The sequence below is a fragment of the Tigriopus californicus genome, chromosome 11 (assembly GCF_007210705.1).
Source record: "Tigriopus californicus strain San Diego chromosome 11, Tcal_SD_v2.1, whole genome shotgun sequence".
In the NCBI taxonomy this organism is placed as follows: domain Eukaryota; kingdom Metazoa; phylum Arthropoda; class Copepoda; order Harpacticoida; family Harpacticidae; genus Tigriopus; species Tigriopus californicus.
Window position 1 is genome coordinate 11,576,317 of NC_081450.1, and position 19,283 is coordinate 11,595,599.

The 19,283-nt window shown below is 43.7% G+C and overlaps 3 protein-coding genes across 3 annotated transcripts; 2 read left to right on the plus strand and 1 right to left on the minus strand.

Moving 5' to 3' along the window:
• The first annotated feature begins 1,204 nt into the window (after positions 1 to 1,204).
• On the plus strand, positions 1,205 to 5,594 carry LOC131890096 (transmembrane protein 198-like). Its single transcript, XM_059239374.1, has 4 exons — positions 1,205 to 2,018; positions 3,243 to 3,429; positions 4,806 to 4,939; positions 5,034 to 5,594. The coding sequence occupies exons 1-4, from the start codon at positions 1,470 to 1,472 to the stop codon at positions 5,118 to 5,120; spliced, it is 957 nt and encodes a 318-aa protein (XP_059095357.1). The 5' UTR covers positions 1,205 to 1,469; the 3' UTR covers positions 5,121 to 5,594.
• A 24-nt stretch (positions 5,595 to 5,618) lies between these two features.
• LOC131890095 (uncharacterized) lies at positions 5,619 to 8,769 on the minus strand. The gene is made up of 2 exons (XM_059239373.1): positions 8,239 to 8,769; positions 5,619 to 7,276 (listed from the first exon to the last, which is right to left on the minus strand). The coding sequence occupies exons 1-2, from the start codon at positions 8,612 to 8,614 to the stop codon at positions 5,742 to 5,744; spliced, it is 1,911 nt and encodes a 636-aa protein (XP_059095356.1). The 5' UTR covers positions 8,615 to 8,769; the 3' UTR covers positions 5,619 to 5,741.
• A 1,118-nt stretch (positions 8,770 to 9,887) lies between these two features.
• On the plus strand, positions 9,888 to 14,827 carry LOC131890630 (zinc finger FYVE domain-containing protein 21-like). The gene is made up of 5 exons (XM_059240027.1): positions 9,888 to 10,205; positions 12,938 to 12,988; positions 13,164 to 13,332; positions 13,403 to 13,692; positions 13,970 to 14,827. The coding sequence occupies exons 1-5, from the start codon at positions 10,044 to 10,046 to the stop codon at positions 14,072 to 14,074; spliced, it is 777 nt and encodes a 258-aa protein (XP_059096010.1). The 5' UTR covers positions 9,888 to 10,043; the 3' UTR covers positions 14,075 to 14,827.
• Positions 14,828 to 19,283: the final 4,456 nt, after the last annotated feature.

The window sequence follows — 19,283 nt, forward strand, 5'->3', positions numbered from 1 at the left end:
ATTTCGCTCGAAACTTGAAAGGGCCTTTTGACCACCGTGTCTAGCTAATGTTTAGCAGAGGTTGGCCTCAACTTTGCTGTCTTTATTACATATATTGATGTCTAAAAAGATTAGAAAATCTTTATCTTTGCACAATTTAGCCTCTTCAACATATCAGCTTTTTTCAAGAGTTATCTAGCTGAACTCTTTTTTTTTCATTCTGGGGTTATCCAGTCTAGGATTTTCCAGAGGCGACTGTAAAGTCACCCTGGGGAGAACACAACACACAGGCCATCAGTTCATCAGTCCAGTCCATCCAGTCTCTCAAACATATGTTCTGCCTTGCTTTTAATGCAGAGGTTTTGTTATTCGAGAAACAGAATTTTGCGAAGGAAAAATAACTAGCTTATTTTTAAGACATAGGCCAGAATTAAAACATTGGAGGGAGACTCCAACAGACAACTGTTCAAGAGGTGAGTGGTTGTGAATTATAAGCATGAACTTTGATGAATTCATGTGCAATTGCAGGGCTTGATGCCTATGATACAACTGGCGCCAAATCAATCTAGTTTCTGTTGTGTGAGTGGAGTCTTTTAATTTATGTTTTACGGAAAATCCCTACTTTGGGCCCATTCAAAGTTGCATTTTCCCTCAAGTAGCAACCAGGCATTGGTCTAGAAGGATTCGTCAACTTTTGATAAAGCCAACAACTGATATGAGACAAACTGATCCCTGGAATACTTTATAGGGTCTAATGCCAGAGTTCAATGGGCGAAGAGGGCAGTTTGATCAGATTGTTTTGGACTATGGCAGTGTCCAATGTCAAGCCCCGGCCAGAGTGATGTAAGTGATGAAAGTATTGTCAAGTCCACCATCGAATCAGTGGTAAATGGTGCAACTAAGCACTCTAACCCACAGGCTAAACTGAAAGTAATACGGCAGGCAAATAATGGACACAGCCCTTACTGGGGCAACTTCACTTGCCCTGAGTCCAACTATTTAGGCGCCAAATCCAGGCTGATTGACTGACCCATTTCCCAGTGTTCAGTATGAAACTAAATGACGTAAAAATCGAAACTCAAAAAGCCCAGCCAGGGGGTTGAGTCCACTGGTGCCCAAGAGGCTGCTTAAATCTAGAGCCAGCCGAGCCAGCCCTTTCGAGAGCCGGGACCTGGTCCAACTTTATTCACGCAACCTCGGGTGGAAGCCAGTCCAGAAGACTAGAGGTCCGTCCTTGTAGTAGGTGGGTCTCACACAAAGGCCATTCTTTCCTTGATCTCAGACAGACAGACGGATACAGGGCGTCAATCCCTCCGCCCCCACCCACTTACGCCCAGTCCTGCGCCCGTGACACACCAACTCTGACATGATGCCGAGAGGCCCGGGTCCGGATTAAGCGGGACACGCACGGGTCCCCTCTCCCCGACGGCCGGGATCCTGGACTCTGAATAGATCGATTAATTGGTGGCCTGGCTGAGTGGCCCGGCATCATGGCCAACAGCGACTGGGTCTCGCCCAATCTGTCGGTGGTGACGCCCGATCAGGAGGCGGGTGGGCCGGCCAACGGCTCGATCGGGCCCTCGGGCGGTCCCACGCATTGCTCCCTGCCCGCGCCCATTTGGACCCGCCCGGGCCCGCCCGAGGCCTTGGACACGGTCACGGCCGTGATTTGCGGGCTGTACTTGGTGTTCGGATTGGTGTGCACTTTCTTCGGGTATCGTTGCTTCAAGGCCTTGATGTTCTTCACGGGCTTCATTTTCGCGTCCATGGTGGTGTACTTGATCTGCATCGAGGAGGACCTCTTGCCCTTGTGGAGCAACACTTTGATCGCGGCCTCGGCCGGCCTTTTGTTCGGGCTGATCACGCTCTTGGTCCAGTATGTGGGCTTGTTCATGCTGGGCTTCCATTCGGGCTTGTGGTTGGCCTTGATCGGGCTGTGCGCGGCCCATCCGTGGCTCCAACCCGCCAGTCCCTGGATCTCGCTGGGCATTCTCCTGGCCTCGGGATTGAGTCTGGCCCTGCTCAACCTGGGATTTCAAGTGAGTCACTGTAAAGTCATGATCCGGCCCAGGGCCTGCACTGGGCCTCCCTCCCATCTTCCCATCTAATTTGAAAATCTCAGCCCCGGACTCCAAGCCATGAGCTTCGAAATCGACTTTGTGGCACTCACCCCTGGACCATGACATGGCTTCTGAGTGGCCGGTCTGGTATAGCCCTTGCCGGATTTAGATTTTTTATGCCGAATATTATCACACTCAGGAAGTGAAGCAGGGCTCTGACCCCGAACCCACCGGGCCCCATATCTAACCGTCCATGAACCATCTGACCCGGGAATGGTCGAACTTTGTCCCCATCCTGAATTCTGGTGGGCATTATCCGTGGTTAATAATGGCTGGGCCATTAATCACCAATCATACACTTTTTGGCCATGGTCTAGGGCACGGACTTTTAGCGATGTGCACTGCGAGCGGAAGGCAAAATTTCAAGTAGCCTAAACCGTTTTGCCTTATTCCAAATAGGCACTTGATACGACCACAAGATCTGGTTCAATAGATGAACTTGGCCAAGTTTGAGCCCAAAGCTATGCTTAGGGAACTCAGACGACATGTCCCAAGTTATGTTGTAAACACAACATAAAATTCAAATTTTCGGCCTGCTCGTGGTTAGCTACATAAGCTTTGGACAATATAACTTTGAAACGAAGCACTTTACAAGTAAATGATATAAAAATGACCTGCCTTTAATTGATGAGATATGCATTCCTTATTTCCTTACTTTAATTCGAAAATTGGCTCGGCGTTGCCATGACCCAGAGCAGGCCGATTGGGCGGGTAAGCTCGGTCGCAGTCCATATTTCTAATAGTCCATGTCTAGGGTTTCAATTTCGATGCTCAGCTATCAATATTTGTTCGGCATTATTATGATCACAACGACCCTTTTGGGGGGTTCAGTGGAATTGACTTATGGTGGCCTTTTTTGTGCTCATCAGAGGGCTACATGCCTGGCATTCTCATTTCCCAAACACCCTTCAATTTTTGCCCAGGTGGAAAGCATGTATGAATTATTGTTATTAAAGTATTAGATAATTGTCCACTATTCCATAATAGCGCCTGACCATGGGCTGAATTTTTTTCGCCACTCTTATACTGACCTATTGAGATGAACAGAATTACAGACAACCCATCCCCGGTGCATCATCCTCTGGGCGGAATGATATTTGTTGACAAGGACTTCTTCATATTATATCAAGCGCTTCGTTTCAGAAATCCATGACCATTTGTGGGTCGGCATTATATGGTGGAGCTATTCTGGCCGCGACGTTGGATTATTTCCTGGAAAGTTCGGTTATGCTCCTCTGGGTTTGGGATAAAGTTCGGGTCCGCGACTCGGTCCCGCCATGTTGGTTTTCCTGGGCTATTTTGGCCGTCTGGCCATCGGCCATGGTTTTGGGTGAGTTTTCAAGGTTGATTAGATTTGATGACTATCCCTGAAGCATATCAGGGGGAAATAAACCGTGAGATCGGGCGTTCACTTGGGGGGTCCCCTCTTACTCATTAGAATGTAGTGGGTGATATTTCGACCAAAAGTCAACTATCCATTCAGAAATTTGATCCCGTAATTGATGAAATGGTGATTGCGTCTTATCTCCTGCCAGCCATTCCTTAGCTTGCGCCATTTGGGTGAGATAAAAAATTGGCACATTTATGGGTGTTCTTTGAAATCAGGATGCCAATTACAAGTGACCTACGAGTTTATTTTCTGATAAATAAGCTATGCCAAGATCACTGACACGTTATTTTCCACCACTACATTCATTTTTTGGAGGCTTGGGCGTCTTGCTTTAGAATCTCAAACCTTTAGTCCTTTTCATTGAAGTAGATAGCGCCTTTTGCTTCGTCTAGGTGCGGACAAACAAACGTAAAAACGAGAGAACACGCTTTAAGGTGCCAGATTTCATCAAGGGATTATTAGATGAAAAATGTTTTGCTGGAATATTGTGATACAACGAATAACCCCACAACTCATCTGGGAGACCTTGAAAATCATCTATGGTTAGAATTCCGAGCAATGATGTCATGTAAATACTCAGTTTTAAGGAGGATGTATACTGCATGATTGACACTTTTGCACTCATCATTTCTAGCAAAATAGAACTATAAAAAGCACAGCTTCACAAGTTTTTGATGATCAACTTTGAAAATATCACTATCTCTAGACTTAAATTTAGTTTCTTAGATCAATTTAATGGAAAAAGACGATCACAAAAAGTGCGCTGGTATGCTACAAGTATACAATATATAGCTCCTAGTTTATTAAAATTTAGAGGTCAAAAGTATTGATAATTTTACATTTTTTTAGGATTTGAAAGGTCTATTAATGATGTTAGAATGTATCAACAATAAGATTTTCAGCGAAAAATACCTTGTTCAAACCTAGAACCTTAAAGCGCATTCTCGTCCTATTATGTTTGTTTGTCCGCAAGGAGAGAAGGTTTGCACCCGAAGTTACCAAATTTCGTCCAAGCCACCAAAGAATACACCAGTAAAGAAAAGTTTTTGAAGAGGTTTTTTAAGGTATATTTCATACATCTTTTTAAATTAGGAGACCAACTCGCTGATCATATGTGTTAATTCCCGTTGGCACCTTGAGCTCAAAAAGTACCCAAACGGGAGCCAACATTTTTTTTGAACCCAATTGTCCAAGTAATGACGTTGAGGACACGGTACCTGCTATCACCCTCAGGACGATGGGTGATGACAAAAAAGCACAAGTTCGCAAAGTCTTCCACAAATGATATGTGTATCTATCCGTGGTCTGATTTACAGGCATTATAATCCAAAGTTTGGTGACTGGCCGTGGCACGTATCATGAGAAGCAATTCCCGCCTCCGAATCAGCGGAGACCCAAAGCCGAAACTCGAGAAGAGCGCAAACAGAGGAAATACAGATATCTCTATCAGGTGTGGTAATATATTATATATGATGAATAATTGTCCTTCCCCACATCGAGAGTCGATTCATTTCACACATCCAAATGGCTTCGTCTCCTTGTAGGTCAGAACTTGTCATGGTGACGTCATCACTCAGCCAATACCCAACAAATATGTTCAACAAGTCAACGAATCGACTTACACTGCTTGAAACCAACAAAATGACCTAAAATGAACTCAATCAAAGCAAATCTCTACGTACGGAAACAAATCTCTCCCCCCAACTCCTAAGTCAACCACCGCAAACGAACAAAAAACAAAAAGAATCTTGTTCCGCGTAGCTTTCTTTCAGTGTTCATAGAACTGACAAACGAGTGGAGTGTGTTCACGTCCTATTCATCGTCTTTAAGCATTGAATATTTTTGTTACCCAACGAGATGTCTCTTGTCTCCATCTCGTTGTCTCTCAACTCTCTTCTCATGTGGTCAGTTATCGATGTTAATTCCAGAATTCTGTGAATCAAGACGTTTCAACCCCCCCCCAAATATCGACATGTCTCGCTTGGCTAAACCAATTTCAAGTTGGCGAGCATGCATACACTCTTATTGACGATTTCTCCTCGTCATCTTGTAATGGAACTCTTGAAGAACGTCTCTTGATGAGTAAATAAATATTATGCTTGTAACTCGAGCGACTTTCTTTCCTTGGATAATAACATTGGGTCTATTTCATTGAGTAACTTCAATCTAATGAAGAGGGGAGGAACAAAAGTTAGGTCTAGACGGAGATAATTCGTTGCATCGAGCCATTAGAACCCGAACTCGTGGGTGTTTCAAGAACTAGGTTTTGAGGTATCGGGGTGGTCGTTCTCGGCATCCTCGAAGAACGGCAATTGAAGGGCCTCTTCAGCCGACAATCTGTCCTCGGCAATTACGTCCATGAGCCCTTTGAGCAATTGCAACGAGTTCTTGCTGACCAGATTGGCTCGAGCAGGCTCAGGATCCGGACTATCCGACCGTCGCCGAGCCAGAGCCACACAGAGCTCGTCCAGCTGAACAGGATGGATGAGTTGGTCGGTCAAGAAGATCTTGCCGTAGTGACTGGCCGCTTGAGAGACCTTATGAGATCCAAAGATACTCATGATCTCGGCCAAGTTGGTCATGTCATCCGGTGCTCGAAAGAAGGGGTACGTTCGGCTCATCAGAGAGAGCAACATCACGCCTACCGCCCACATATCCACGGCTGGCGTCTGATGCGGGTATTTGAGCAGGACCTCCGGGGGTCGGAATCCCGGAGTGCCCGCTCGATTCACTCTTTGGCTCCGTCGAGACATGCACTTCGAGCACATCTCGGGTCGACCGTAGCACCCACACTGCGACTGATCGGCCGTGGAAATGGGCGGAGTGTAATGCCTAGCCGTACTGGATCTCGATCCACGACTCTGAGAATGTCGCGAAGTAAGACTAGCCTGCATGAGCGGGGTCTGACTCTCGGAAGGCACGCCGGAGGTGGGATCTAGCATGGTGAAACTCGAAGCTCGTTTGAGACTACTGTTGGTGGCAGGTCGACCGAAAATTGTTGAGCCCGATATGGTGAGAGTCGAGTAGCCACTACTAGCTGTTTGGGAGCCAGGATGCTTCCTTGGACTACGCCTTACCTCGTCACCTCCTCTTCGTTTGATTCGACTCGAGGCGCTCGGTTGGGGATTGTTTCGCAGAAAGTTTTGGTAGCCGTTGAGACGTTGGAAGGCATTCACGCCGGATCCGTGGTCAGGAATGGGCAGGAGGTGACCGCTTTGCGGTAGGTACGGATTAATATTGGCCGGTCGACGGGCCTTGGAAGGGTTTTCGAGATCTTGAGGAGCGTAGTAGCCGGCTGAATACAAATGGGAGATCATTTCATCCGTATTCGCGGGCAGAGAGGCTCTCTGATTGGAATGGCGGGCATTGGGCCCCGGATCATGGGTGAACTTTTGAGCTAAACCGAAATCAACCAAGGCGTATTGTTGAGTGCGGCGATTGTACAGAAAATTGGGCGGTTTGATGTCACGATGAATAATCTGAAGACTGTGGACGTAAGACAAGGCCCGGAGTAGATGGGCCATGTACCGACGCAGCTCCGTGTAGGTGATGGTGGAGCAGAGATCATGGAATCGGGTTTGTTTTATGTAAGGCATGGCTAGGACCACCTGATTCATACACCGGTAAGAGAAGCGAGTGGGGATCACACAATTCTGGCCCCGACAACGGGCCAAACAGTTGAGCTCGCCAAGGATGCGCTCAGCACTGGAAGTGGGCACCAATTTCTTGAGGGCGAGCTTTTCACCGGTGGATTTGTGACGGGCCAAGAACACCAACGAAAACGTACCTGCAATGAGTAAAGATGGTTTACAATTGGACTTTTTGATAGTGTCACCAAAGCCAGATCCTTGGCTCTTCAACTTTGAAAACGAATACAAATTCATCCAACTCCTCATAACAAAATGTTCGCTTCCATATTATCACCTTGTACCGTAAGAAATTTGGATTGGCTGCCAATCAGTCTTAGTCTCTATTACATTACAAGGTATGGTAAAACTTGACTTCATTGAAGACTGTCGAAGCGGTAGAAGACGCATTCAAGCATAGAGGTGTAGGAAATTCAAATGAATTATATTATCTGGATCTTCACTCAGTTTACCCCTGGGCGTTCAAAAGTAGGGAGAGACCCATTTTCATAACTTTGCAGGGCAATCAATGGCTCTCATACGGGAATTTAGGAAAAATAATACGTCGATTGTGTCTGTCCCAAGCCTAAAAAAAAACCTCAAGCACTCCTTGGCTAGACCTTTAAGATGCTCTCCCTTGAGCGGGGGATAGCTATAACCAGGGGTGGTGGCTTACTTGTTCTCCAGGTCTGTCGGCAAACCCAGGTTAATTTTAGAAAACCGACGTTACATGGCTGAATGGACATCTTTGGGTAAGCCATGGACGTTGAAAACATTTGGTTCATAAGCATAACCTTTTGAAAAATGTAGTTGAAGACCACCCATGTCCATGACAAATCAACGTGCGAATTGACCCGCTCTTGACCAAAGATCAGGTCACACATGGAAGGAAGAAGTGTCCACAACAATCAATGGCGGGTCGTGATTCAGGTCCAGCCCTGAGGCTCATTTGGCATAAGATATAATTAATCTGATCTGGACCAACAAGTTGGCTAGCTGTTCCTGCCTTTCTTAATATATTCAACTAGCCAAAGATCCTCTCAAGCATTTTCCATATTAATAAGGTATTTCCGGGCTTTCACCCTTGGCCTTCAGATCCGACTTTCATTTTCGGTGCTCATACCTCGTCCAATGGGCCGAATGACTTCGCAATCCAAGGCCGCCGACATTCCCGGATCCTTGGCCATGGCATTGGACAACGAATCGCGCATAGCTTGCATCTCAGCCAGGTCATCTTCGTCCAGTTCATCGCCGCTGGAGTCCGACTCGAGACTAGTCTTCCGCGCCCCCGTCACCTGGCTGCCCACGCCGGCCGGTTTTTTCAGAGTCACACGCGCGCGCTTAGAGGCTGGGCGAGCCGGCGGCGCCTGGGGGATGACCGGCACGGAGTTAGCTGGGCTGAGCGCGCGTTCGCCGCCTGAGCGCGTGCGCCGTCTTCGGCGAAGCGAGGCCGCTCGTGGGGACAACCAGGGCGCGCCACCACCCGCAGGCTCAGCCATGGGCTTGCCGGTCACTGAGGCGAGCCTCCCGCGATAGCCGAGGAACCGGAGGAACCGGAGGAACCCAAGTTGTCAGAGATTGAAGAGGTGGTTCACCCCTGGGTTTGAAGGCTGATCGTCCCAATCACGCCCGCCTTTACTTCAAAGCCGAACAGCTGATTCTGGCAGGCTTGCCACTTTCGAGAACACGGCTTAGGTCACTTCCAGGATTCGGCTCAGGTTTGGTTTGATCTTGACCGGTTGATGGAATGACCTATGTTACACTTCTCTCTTGACTCAGGAATAGCAATATTGAAAGAAGTAATTTCTTTGTTCATTTCTCAAAGCCAAAATAATGGGCAATTGAGTAACACCAGTCTCCTTGACACGTTGAAAAAGAGGGGAACAGCCTTAAAAGCTGAGATAAATTGTGAAGCCAAAAAAGGATGCATATGAAATTGCCATTGGATTTTCATTGAATTTTGCTCGGGTTGCACCTTCTTTCTAGAATGTCAATGAAATATTAATGGCAGAGAAATGATGATTCGGTCTGCTAACCTTATAATATTCATCAACAAACTTACTGGAGGCCATAATCTTCTAAACAAATATTGGCCCACATCAAAACATCATTTAACATTCGACAGAATGGATGACCAACGGTTGCACCGCTTCAAGCACTGTCACGGTTGAATCTTGATATCAACAGTAAATGGTAACGGCCATCCCGTGGCATTTCTTGACTGATTTGGCAACACTAAGCGCCACTTTGACGCTGTTAAATCCAGAAAGTTTGCTTTAACGTAATGATAAAAAACTTTATGTTATTGACTCCAAACTCCTTTTGAAATAGGACTCAAACTAAAAAAACATTAGTGTTAATACTTAAAAACTATAGAAAAAATAACGTTGGCTTGATGTCTAAATTTGAAACTATTTTGTCTTGTACAGCTTCTAGGCCTTAAATTTAAAGTCGAGTGTGACCAGATGTGACCAGGCCAAAGGCCAAAGAGGTACATGTTTCTGTCAAAAAGTCAGAAATACGTATCTCAGATGGGTTGTATCACACTTCAACCTTAAAATGTTCTTCCAAATTCTTAGTGCAATTATGCGATGAATGCTCTTGAAAAATGGTCATTTCCTAGCACTTGTAAAGTTATATTCCATGATGATATTGGTCGGAAGCTTGTCACGAACATGAGCGAATGACTGTATGTAACAAGAACTTCGAAAATACCAACTGACGCGATTAATGGAATAACGAAACCTCTGGTCAAAAAACCCGAGGAAAATAAGTAGGACGTCCGTCTGTGAGTGTATGTACCTGTACAGTACAGTGTCGAATTAGCCAGGAGGACTTGAATTGACCTGTGTGACCTGTGTGTGACCTGTGTGTGACCACCGAAGAGTGAGGCCGTGATCCCGTGGTCACGGATTAATCGAGTGGAGGATGTCGTTGTCGTCGTGGTCGTCGCAAAGCTCGCCGGCCATGTTCCCTTCGCCGTCCAAGCGTTTGGTCAAGTCTAACTCTGGTCTGCGCATCGTGTCCCAACATGAGCGCGGGAACGCCCCTTGGGCCCTGGAGGAACCTCATTGGGTCAAAGATCATGAGGTGAATATGGGTGGAGATGAAATGAACATCTCATGAGAGGCGAATTAGGTCCGAGCTCAAGCGCTTAATAATGAGAGTGGGAACTTTCCTTCTGCTACTTCAGCTTCATTCAGCCAGTAATGCCAATACAGCCTCCATTTGGACCATAAATAGAGTCTGCAAATCTTAGGCTTTCGGGCTAATTTTGTGCGATTTGGCTGAGACTTGAGGATAATAATTGAATCGGATACTTTTCGCTAACAAGTGAGCTAGAAAACGTAATTGGATGAATTGGTTGATTGGCGCACTTTTCAGTGAGTCGTGAGGAGACACTAGCTGTAACCCTTCTGAAATGGCTCCATACTTGTTAGGGCAGATTAGGGACCCTGGATTCAGAGACCCGAGAGGTTTGACAAGTGGCACCACTTCAAAAATGTGAACGATCAGTAGAACTAAAGTTTCCAAACAGATCTTGAACTGATGCGCTGTATAAGAAAGAATTCTATTATGACAAGGGTTGATGAATATTTTCTTCAAGGACACTGCCAAATTTTACTTGAAGGCAAGCTGATTCATGGATATGGCATTTTAGATTGTTACTACTATTTTGTTACTTTCTAAATCCTTTCTGAATCAATTTTTTCATAAGATTAGATTGCTATAATATTTCATCAGATTATTCAGATTAACATTATCACATGTGTGCTTCCTGAGTCTATCAAGAAACGAGTCCCTTTATACTTTACAATGTAATTTTTTGAACACGGTAGTACTTTCTTTTTTGAGGTGCTTTAGTCCAACTCGAGACTGGCAGCATGCGAAAGATCAGTGTGTCAAGTACATTTTATAGAGAAGTGTAAAGCTTTGGGAATTCATAATAGTGCGCCCTCTGATTCAACCATGAATGAAGTGTCACCACACTTCTTATTGATGACAAAAAGTTGGCCCCAAATATGTTTTTAGTATTGTCTGCATGTTCTTGTCACTTGTCATGCAATGTGTCACCTTTATCAAATGAATGTTGGACTTAAATGGTTCAAAATATTTGTTGCACGATTTCCTAAAATGGCAAACAAATTTGTCAATGAAAATTTGGAAGCACTGGATGTGGTAAAATCATGGTAGTTCTTGACGCGATTGTGGCGCAGCCTGACTAGCTCACACAGCTGAAATACGATCCGGTACTTTAAACGTCTCTATTGAGAAATACCACACTAATTCAATTCTAATGACAAAAGACACTCTTAACCCTGTGGAATGAGTTGGTTGAATCCACGGTGGATCGAGTTTGTCATAAATCATTCAAAGCTTTACCCTATTATGCAATGCAAACTTGTGACCTCTTTTTAGAAGCGACTGACTCCCTGTGGAGAAGGTTTCCAAACCAAGCCCATGTTCGGTGATCGGTCGAATTTGATGACCTATACTCAACCTTGCGTTTCTGTGCCTAGAGCATCTATAGGGGATGTCAAGTAGAAGAAAATCAAGGAAAAATATGGTCGGGCACCCTGATTTTTGGCATTTTGGGAAGAGAGAACTAAGACAAACATCACAGTCAACTCGCACCATTCGCCCATTGTATTTTCAATAATCGAGTGATTTTGAGCGAGTTGTGTTACAAAACCCAACTAAATGAGCATGTTTGGTGTTAATCAGTGAACGCACTATCAAATTGGCTCAACGCCACAATGCTAATTGCCTAGACAAGCAGGTAAAATGGAAAAAAATGTCAAAATCCAATGCATGCACAGTGCGGTTTGGCTGGGCATGTCTTTGATTTTACTCCAAAGAATAACGTCAGTTGTCCATGAATGCGTTTACTTGACTAGCCTTATAGGGCAGGTCAACCAAATGGCGCAGCATCAGATTGCACAGCACAGCACCACTTTGTAACCCAACCTTGGATGACCAATAAACCTTGAACATGTACGCTACTACCTTCAAGGCAAATCGTATTTGAGAGAACTCGACTTGAACATAGTTTATGGCCTTATTAGCATGGGGAATATAATAGGTCACACTTTACTTGTATATTAGTTCAACGGATGAAAAATCAGGGTTGATTAGGAAAAATGACCAATATTTGCTCAATATTTCAATAGAAAGGCGATGCCAAAAGCAATCCGAACTATTATCAATGAAAGGGAGTCACCAGAAGTAATTTTATGACCGTTTGTATCCTACACAATTGACTCTCGAGAAATGAAAAGTAGCTCCCTCTAAGAACTGAACTTCGTGCGTCTTCTTGAGCGAGATACATGTAGCTTTTGACAACAGTGCTTCCTGACGAATGGCAAAGAAAAGCGCCACTCTCAATTTGCAGCCCTCAAATTTTCGTCAGGGAATATGTAGGTGTTGATCCAGGACCACGGCATCCTTTAAGCCAGACTTGGACAATTTTTGATCAAAATATCGGACTACTTGCCTTTTGTTAACTTTTTTCAAACCATGGAAAGAAAAATGAAAAAAATCTCGTCGACGTGTTAAGTAAAAATAAAAAAAACGAATTTAAGCCAAACAACCCTTAATCCTTGAACCCATTTAACCTCCGTATGTTCGCTATTTGTTTCACGTCACACTGCCTAAGCCGTCCTTGATTGACTAAAGGTTAAGAAATCGTGTAAAATGTTCAAAATCTGTTTGGAAACTTTAGTTCTACTGATCGTTCACATTTTTGAAGTGGTGCCACTTGTCAAACCTTTTTCAGAATTGAATTTTGAACACTTAAATTTTTATCCAATTTTTCATTTCAGGTGACCGGATGCCTGACTTGCCCCACCCAATTTGACTTTTTGCATCGACGGGTAAGTTGATCTTTTAGTTTGTTGTCAAGAATCAAACTAAATTAGTTGCGTTCACATTCTTTGCGGAATAAATAAAAGAAAATATGGTGCAAAACATATTAGTATCTTTGTAATTGAATTTTTCAGCATGACTTAACATGTCTTGAGCCTGTCAAAATTTCCACAATTTTTTTAGCACCACTGTCGGCGATGCGGTCAAATCTTCTGCAGCAAGTGTTGCCAGTCCAAGATCCAATTCCATCGCATGGGTTTCGTGGATCCCGTAAGAAATTGTCAAACCTGTTCCCCACTCACACGGAAAGAGGAGATCTTCTTCACCAACCAACTCAAGGTTCTCTTTCAAGGTACTTATTTTCCAAAAGCCTGAACTAGCCAGAGAAAGATAACACATTCCTATGAAATGAATGGTTCCAGGCGCACCGTTTCATGTGAGATCCAGCATGGCCATCTCGTTGGATTCATGTTTGTACAATTGCCGAATATCCAATGATGAGCGTTATCTGTTATTCAACAATCACGGCGACGAGGGCGAACAGATCCACCCAATCGATCTTTGCCGCATTTCTTCCATAGAGATCCTGAGCGAGGGCAATATGATGCTGACCGCCAAAGAGATGACCTCGTCGGAATTCACGCTAGAGATTCAAGCCCCGGCCGAACCAAGCCGAAAACCGTCCTTGGCTTGGCTGAAGAGCTTTGAACAGGTAACCAAAAGGGGTTAGATGGCAAAAAATCTGGTTTCTTTTCACTCAAAAAGCTCTATAAGACGTTGATAGGGACTGCGAATAGTTATTCCATCCTTTTAAGCGAACCAACACACGTACTCATTCCACGCACTCTTCAACTGAAAGGTTACTTTTACAATAAAGTAACCTAATAATAGGTACTGTTGTTGAAAAGTGACCATCCCTGCTTTTGGTTCGTTTCCACATTTTCACCTGTACAATCATTCACGTGATATCTTCGCAATTTCTCTTGTAGGGTATGGGATTCGTATTCAATTCAAGGGAATCGTCATTGGATCAGAGTCCTGCGTCATCCGCTGAATCGCCCCAAAACTCGGACGTTCCACCTTCAGATGAATAAAAGGTTCAAGTTTGTCCTTCATGGTCGATCCGGCCTTCATCTGGAGATACTGTTCATTTCTGAGTCAATTGCCATTTTTATTTTCTTTTTGAGAGCGGTTTTTCACCAGTTGTATAACAAATACCAAAATTAGAAACTATTATAATCATGGTCACAAATTGAATGCTCTGCTGAAAATCGGTTCTTTTATGTGAAATTTCCTTGAAAATTCAGAAATATGTCGCCTTCCTTTTCATCAACCATAGATCCATATCAATCAAGCGACGTTTATTGTCTAGTTAGTTTTTTTCCACGATGCAATAACACTATGATCTTTCCAAAATGATGACAAAAATTATTTGGCAATGAAACGTATCTCCCGGCGGAAGCCAAACCACTCGCATGAAAACCTTGTAAAATCAATTAGGCCCCGTTTTCTCTTGTACATTTTGCAATATGAAATACTCAACCGAAATAGTACTATTCGCACCTCTATATAATGTTATCTACCTGCTTAGCCGGATCTGAAATCAAAATATCCTCGAATTCGTCGATTTGCCCTTTGATCGAGTTTGTAAGGTGAATCAAACCATTGAAAAGATTTCCTGAAATCTCATCCCGATATTTTCTCACCAAAAGTGCCTCGAATCTTGAAGCTTTCAAAAATCAAATTATGCATCTCTATCTACTGTAGTGTACAGTAGATTCTCCATTGATTGCAATGTTTTGCCAGATGCTTTGAAAACCCACAATAAAAGGCATTGCGTTTACTAACTCAGTTTATTTTCCATGTATTAACTCTATTCGCAGAGACCTTGCTTCCCTTTTAGAGTGGATTCCTTTTCATTTTGCGTCGCATTCCTTTATTAGATTTGGAATTGCACTCATAAGTGTGGATTATTTTCGGATATGGGTCAAAATTTGTCGTCGTCCCCACCTGAAAGTTGGATCTTTGTATGCCTTCCCAGCTCTTATTGTCATTTCCCCTCCAAGCATAATGATGACCTCGTACAAGTTGGAGAGGCTAAAACAAAGATGGGCCAAGAGACTTTCCCTGCGAGATTCATAGGGGAGTTGCCTTAAAACATATAGAACGTTGGACGAATTCATGGATCGTTGATGGTTTTTCAATTGGAATTTTTTTTCGTGGAGTAATACTGTTGGGCAAAAAGTGCCGATCTGATTTGGTCAGCTGACCTTTATTTGCGTCCAACCGCCCTGCTGATTGGTGGTCCATTATTGGATTGAATTTGTTGCCGTCCGAGTTAATTTACACATCAAAACCCTCTTGGAATCCGGACCCTTCCTCTTCCAACGTTTCATAGCTAAATTGGTGCCTTTTAAGCATAAATAGTTTGTGATGGTCGTTATGTTGCAGAAGTCTTTTCAAAGAACCTTGATAAATGATCGCCCTAGTTGACGGTAAGCGTGGACTTTGAGAGACCTGATCCCCTTTTCGAGTGGTTTTTAGTTCCCTGAAGTTGAGAACAGAACTGCCAGCCTCTTGCTTGGGTGTGCTTCAGGTCATGATGGACCTGCGAAAACGTGGAGGTTATAAAAGATGAATCCTTTTTTGCCCTCTTAAGTACTTCAATACTAAATTAGGCAATCCTTTGCAAAATGGTATTTTAGTTGAGAATCCTTTTGATTGTTCGAAGAAAGATCGTAGAAAAGGAATGGCCAGCTTGTTGTTTGCTCACTGGATTGACCTCATCACCACCTCAAGACAATTGGTCAGATAAAAAAAAATAAAAGGTAAAGAAAACAAGTCCATTCACTTCTTGTGCAAAGCGTCACTAAATTACATTTGCATTAGTTGTGTCAGATTTTTTGATAATGGGTCTCACCCAAAATATGAAGGGACCACCAAAGTTTTCCGCCAAAATTTTGAGTATCTTTTCCTGCCAAAATAAACACGAGAAAAATGCACGATTTTTTTAAATGAATCAATAGTGAAGGCCTTATACTGAAACATGTGAAAGCATCTACGTTAGCTTAACTATCCTTTAATCACACAAAATAAAAACCAAATCCTTACTTCGTTCAAACTATGCCAGTGTCTTTAGACAAGTCACTGTCTAATAAGCCGGCATGTTAACTGTATATGGCGGTAGCTTCTGAAATTAGTGAGCCAACTTGAAAACGTCCATACCTTTTTAGTAGATATAATTTGTTTCTAAATAAGCAGGGTTATTTTTTTCCGAGGGGTAAGCCTTATTGGATATCAGCATCATACATGCTATTTTACGATAGACGTTGTTGGATAGATGTTATCTAGATCCTCTAGTCTTGAATTTTGAAGCGTCCCTTCTGCTCAAAACTAGAAGACGTGAACGCAATAAGTTTAATTGGCCCCATCTTTCTAAAATATCAAAAATGTATTTATTTGACCCATTTTTGAGCAACTTCGAACAACACAAGCGTGATCCATCCATGCTATAGTGCGGTCCCCGACCGGTTCAGAAACGAGTACATGGACCGGTCCCTTCCCAAAGCAGGAGAATAAGTATTACAGCCATCCCCACCACCACCAGCGCCGCCAAATGCTCTTACTTCTACTTTGACTTTTTCATCCAGAGAGCCCAAGGAAACACCGCACAAGCAATACAGGGGTGACATATTGGAGTAATGTGTCTTCAATGTTGGCGATATTCTGTTTGCAAAACCGTCACAAAACCACCCAAAAACCTCGCCGCCCGCGACAGCCATTGAAAATTCGGCTGTGAACAAGAAATCCTGATTCCCAGGGAACCTTACTCATATTGGTGGTGGGTGTGATGACAGAGCAAATACTGATCAGGTTCGAGGGCTCCATGTCATCATACGTACCTCCATCGAGGCTAGGAGAGATCCAATTCTGCTTGTTGTGATCCAACAAAACGGATAGGTGGCCGAGTAAACTGCATGGAACACGCACTCAAGCTCAAAACTCATTTTCCATGGCTCTGATGAATTGAGCTCAGGCAAGAAAAATGTGGAACCATAAAAAGCCGTAAATTGAAAAGGTGCAAGAAAAATTCCAATTCTCATTATCGGCCAATAGCCGTACCGTGTTCCAAGAGGATCCAGCCATTCCTATCGACATGGTTTTTTGTTTGTTGCATCGAAACTCCAGTTGTTGTTCACTTGTCGGGTTACTTGATCTTTGAAACCAATTACGCCATTCCAAATGACCTGACTTTGGACCAGTCAGTCTGACGGTTGGTTCCAAATTCCAATATGGTGTTCCAAAAAACTGGCTAGAGGGGAAAGACGAGGGTAGTTGTCTTCATTGGTTTTGTTTGTCCAAGTTGGAACTCGTAGCAGAAGACAATGGGTTTCAAGGGACGGAAACTGAACCCATAGAATATCCTTATCATTGACAATTCCAAGCCAGTGAGAGGGGTTCCGAGTCAACATGGGCCACTGATGTACGTACTGTACAAAGTAGACAGAGGCCACAGCCTCACGGCGGCCTCAACAGGAAGCTGCCCACGACAACACTTGGAAGGAAGCAAATGTCGTAAATTCAGACACTTTCTTGTCTCTTTCGGTCTGGTCCAGGGTCCAGTTTGCTGAACCGTTCGAAGCTCGAAATGATAACACCATTGGATACCTACAATACACACACGAGAATAAGGTATATAATATTCGGCAACAAGCCTTGTGAGTCTTTTGGAGTTGGATGGTCGTAAGAAAATGACTCGCGATTCTCTTTTTCATAACGTGACCAATAACTCGATTCCTCTAATTTGTAAGATTTGACAAGTGCCGTGGAGGCTAACCTAACCCCGACTTTTTGTAACTTCACCACTCGTCAAAAAAAGAGACTGAAATGATTCGAACTATTACGACCATTTTACGTTTGTCTTTTAACAAAAGCAAAGACTCGTTGAAACGACTCGTGGACTGGACTGGAATTATTCAAGATCTCTGGCAATTAGCGAATTGACTCGAATCTGAATGGTTTTTGAACAATCCTATTTTCAATTTCTGTACGTGCTATTGCTCTTTCAAAAAAGTTGTTCAGTCCAAGAACCCAAGTTTGTGTTTCGTTTCAGTGAAATCTTGTATCCAAAGTGAGTCATGAATGAAGTGAATGGATCTTCTAGCAATGTCTTGGACCCATTTTCAAGAGGTTTGCCTTTTCTGAGTGAAGAATATTCGAGTCAAAGCTCTGCGTGTGTGTGCACCTGACGCCATGTTTTGATTAATGAAAACGGTCTGGAAGGCGTCAACCCTTTTGGTACTTTTTATGCTGCTCTGCGAACGTACAGTAGTCAAGCAACAACCCCATTATGCATGGCTGTGTACAAATGATGCTCGTCGACCTTGGCAGGGATCAAATTGGGATTTTGAGGGACAATCTGTCATATTTCCGAGGGAGGACTTGCCTTTTTTTCTGTTGTTGTTTTCGACAAGTATCCCTTGTTCCAGTTGGAAATGTGCTCCCCTCTATGGAACTCTTGCCATTAAAGGGTCACCTCCTGGGGCTACAAATGATTGGATGCTTCCATCATCCAGATGATATTTTCATGCTCTAAGATGAGTTCGCTCTGCATTGCTAAACGTTTGCTTTGTGGGCTTGTTTCCGTTCCCGAATTGTTCCCACTACCAAGGCCCAAGGCCGCCTTCTTGTGGATCAACGATACACGCACGCCACACCCTTTCAATGACGAAAGGCGGATCTAAGTACCCGACCTGAATTGCCATCAATATTAGCATAACTCTTTATTTCCTCGTCCTTGTTTTGGTTGGTATAAGGGAGGATCGGAGGAAAAACTTTGGAGGTGCTAACTTTGTTTGTCCCACCCACCCAACCACCTTTTTGTCGACTTTGTGTTGGAGCCCATGTACGGTTCCATAAATAGAGATATTTTTCCAAGTATTGTTCATTATTTCTTTCTTGAGAAACTGAAAAACAGGTTACAATTTCGAGGCTCGCCTTTTCACAAAAGCTATGGCTTCATTTTCATAATTTGTGGGTGACAAATTTACGTCAAGTAATCAAAATTTATGACCCCAAATGTTCATTGACCTATTTCTGTTGTTGCATTTCCTGCTCTAGATTTAATACCTCCATGAAAATTGTCAATACCCTAAGAGTTGGTTGGTTGGTTGGTTGGTTGGTTGGTTGATGGGCGGTGTAAAGAGTAAGTGCACGAAAGCCCGGTAACTCTACTAATAAGCCAACTTTGCTTGATGGATGAGGCCCAATTGAATTAGTCGGAAATGAGAAAACCATAATGTA

What these genes read in the sequence shown, in the direction of transcription:
- LOC131890096 (XM_059239374.1), top strand. Translation starts at nt 1,470, where the DNA reads ATGGCCAACAGCGACTGGGTCTCGCCCAATCTGTCGGTGGTGACGCCC. An exon ending in TGCTCAACCTGGGATTTCAA is followed by an intron (nt 2,019 to 3,242) that starts GTGAGTCACTGT and finishes GCTTCGTTTCAG; the next exon opens with AAATCCATGACCATTTGTGG. An exon ending in GCCATCGGCCATGGTTTTGG is followed by an intron (nt 3,430 to 4,805) that starts GTGAGTTTTCAA and finishes TCTGATTTACAG; the next exon opens with GCATTATAATCCAAAGTTTG.
- LOC131890095 (XM_059239373.1), bottom strand. Translation starts at nt 8,614, where the DNA reads ATGGCTGAGCCTGCGGGTGGTGGCGCGCCCTGGTTGTCCCCACGAGCG. An exon ending in CATTCGGCCCATTGGACGAG is followed by an intron (nt 7,277 to 8,238) that starts GTATGAGCACCG and finishes TACTCATTGCAG; the next exon opens with GTACGTTTTCGTTGGTGTTC.
- LOC131890630 (XM_059240027.1), top strand. Translation starts at nt 10,044, where the DNA reads ATGTCGTTGTCGTCGTGGTCGTCGCAAAGCTCGCCGGCCATGTTCCCT. An exon ending in ACTCAAGGTTCTCTTTCAAG is followed by an intron (nt 13,333 to 13,402) that starts GTACTTATTTTC and finishes GAATGGTTCCAG; the next exon opens with GCGCACCGTTTCATGTGAGA. An exon ending in GGCTGAAGAGCTTTGAACAG is followed by an intron (nt 13,693 to 13,969) that starts GTAACCAAAAGG and finishes TTTCTCTTGTAG; the next exon opens with GGTATGGGATTCGTATTCAA.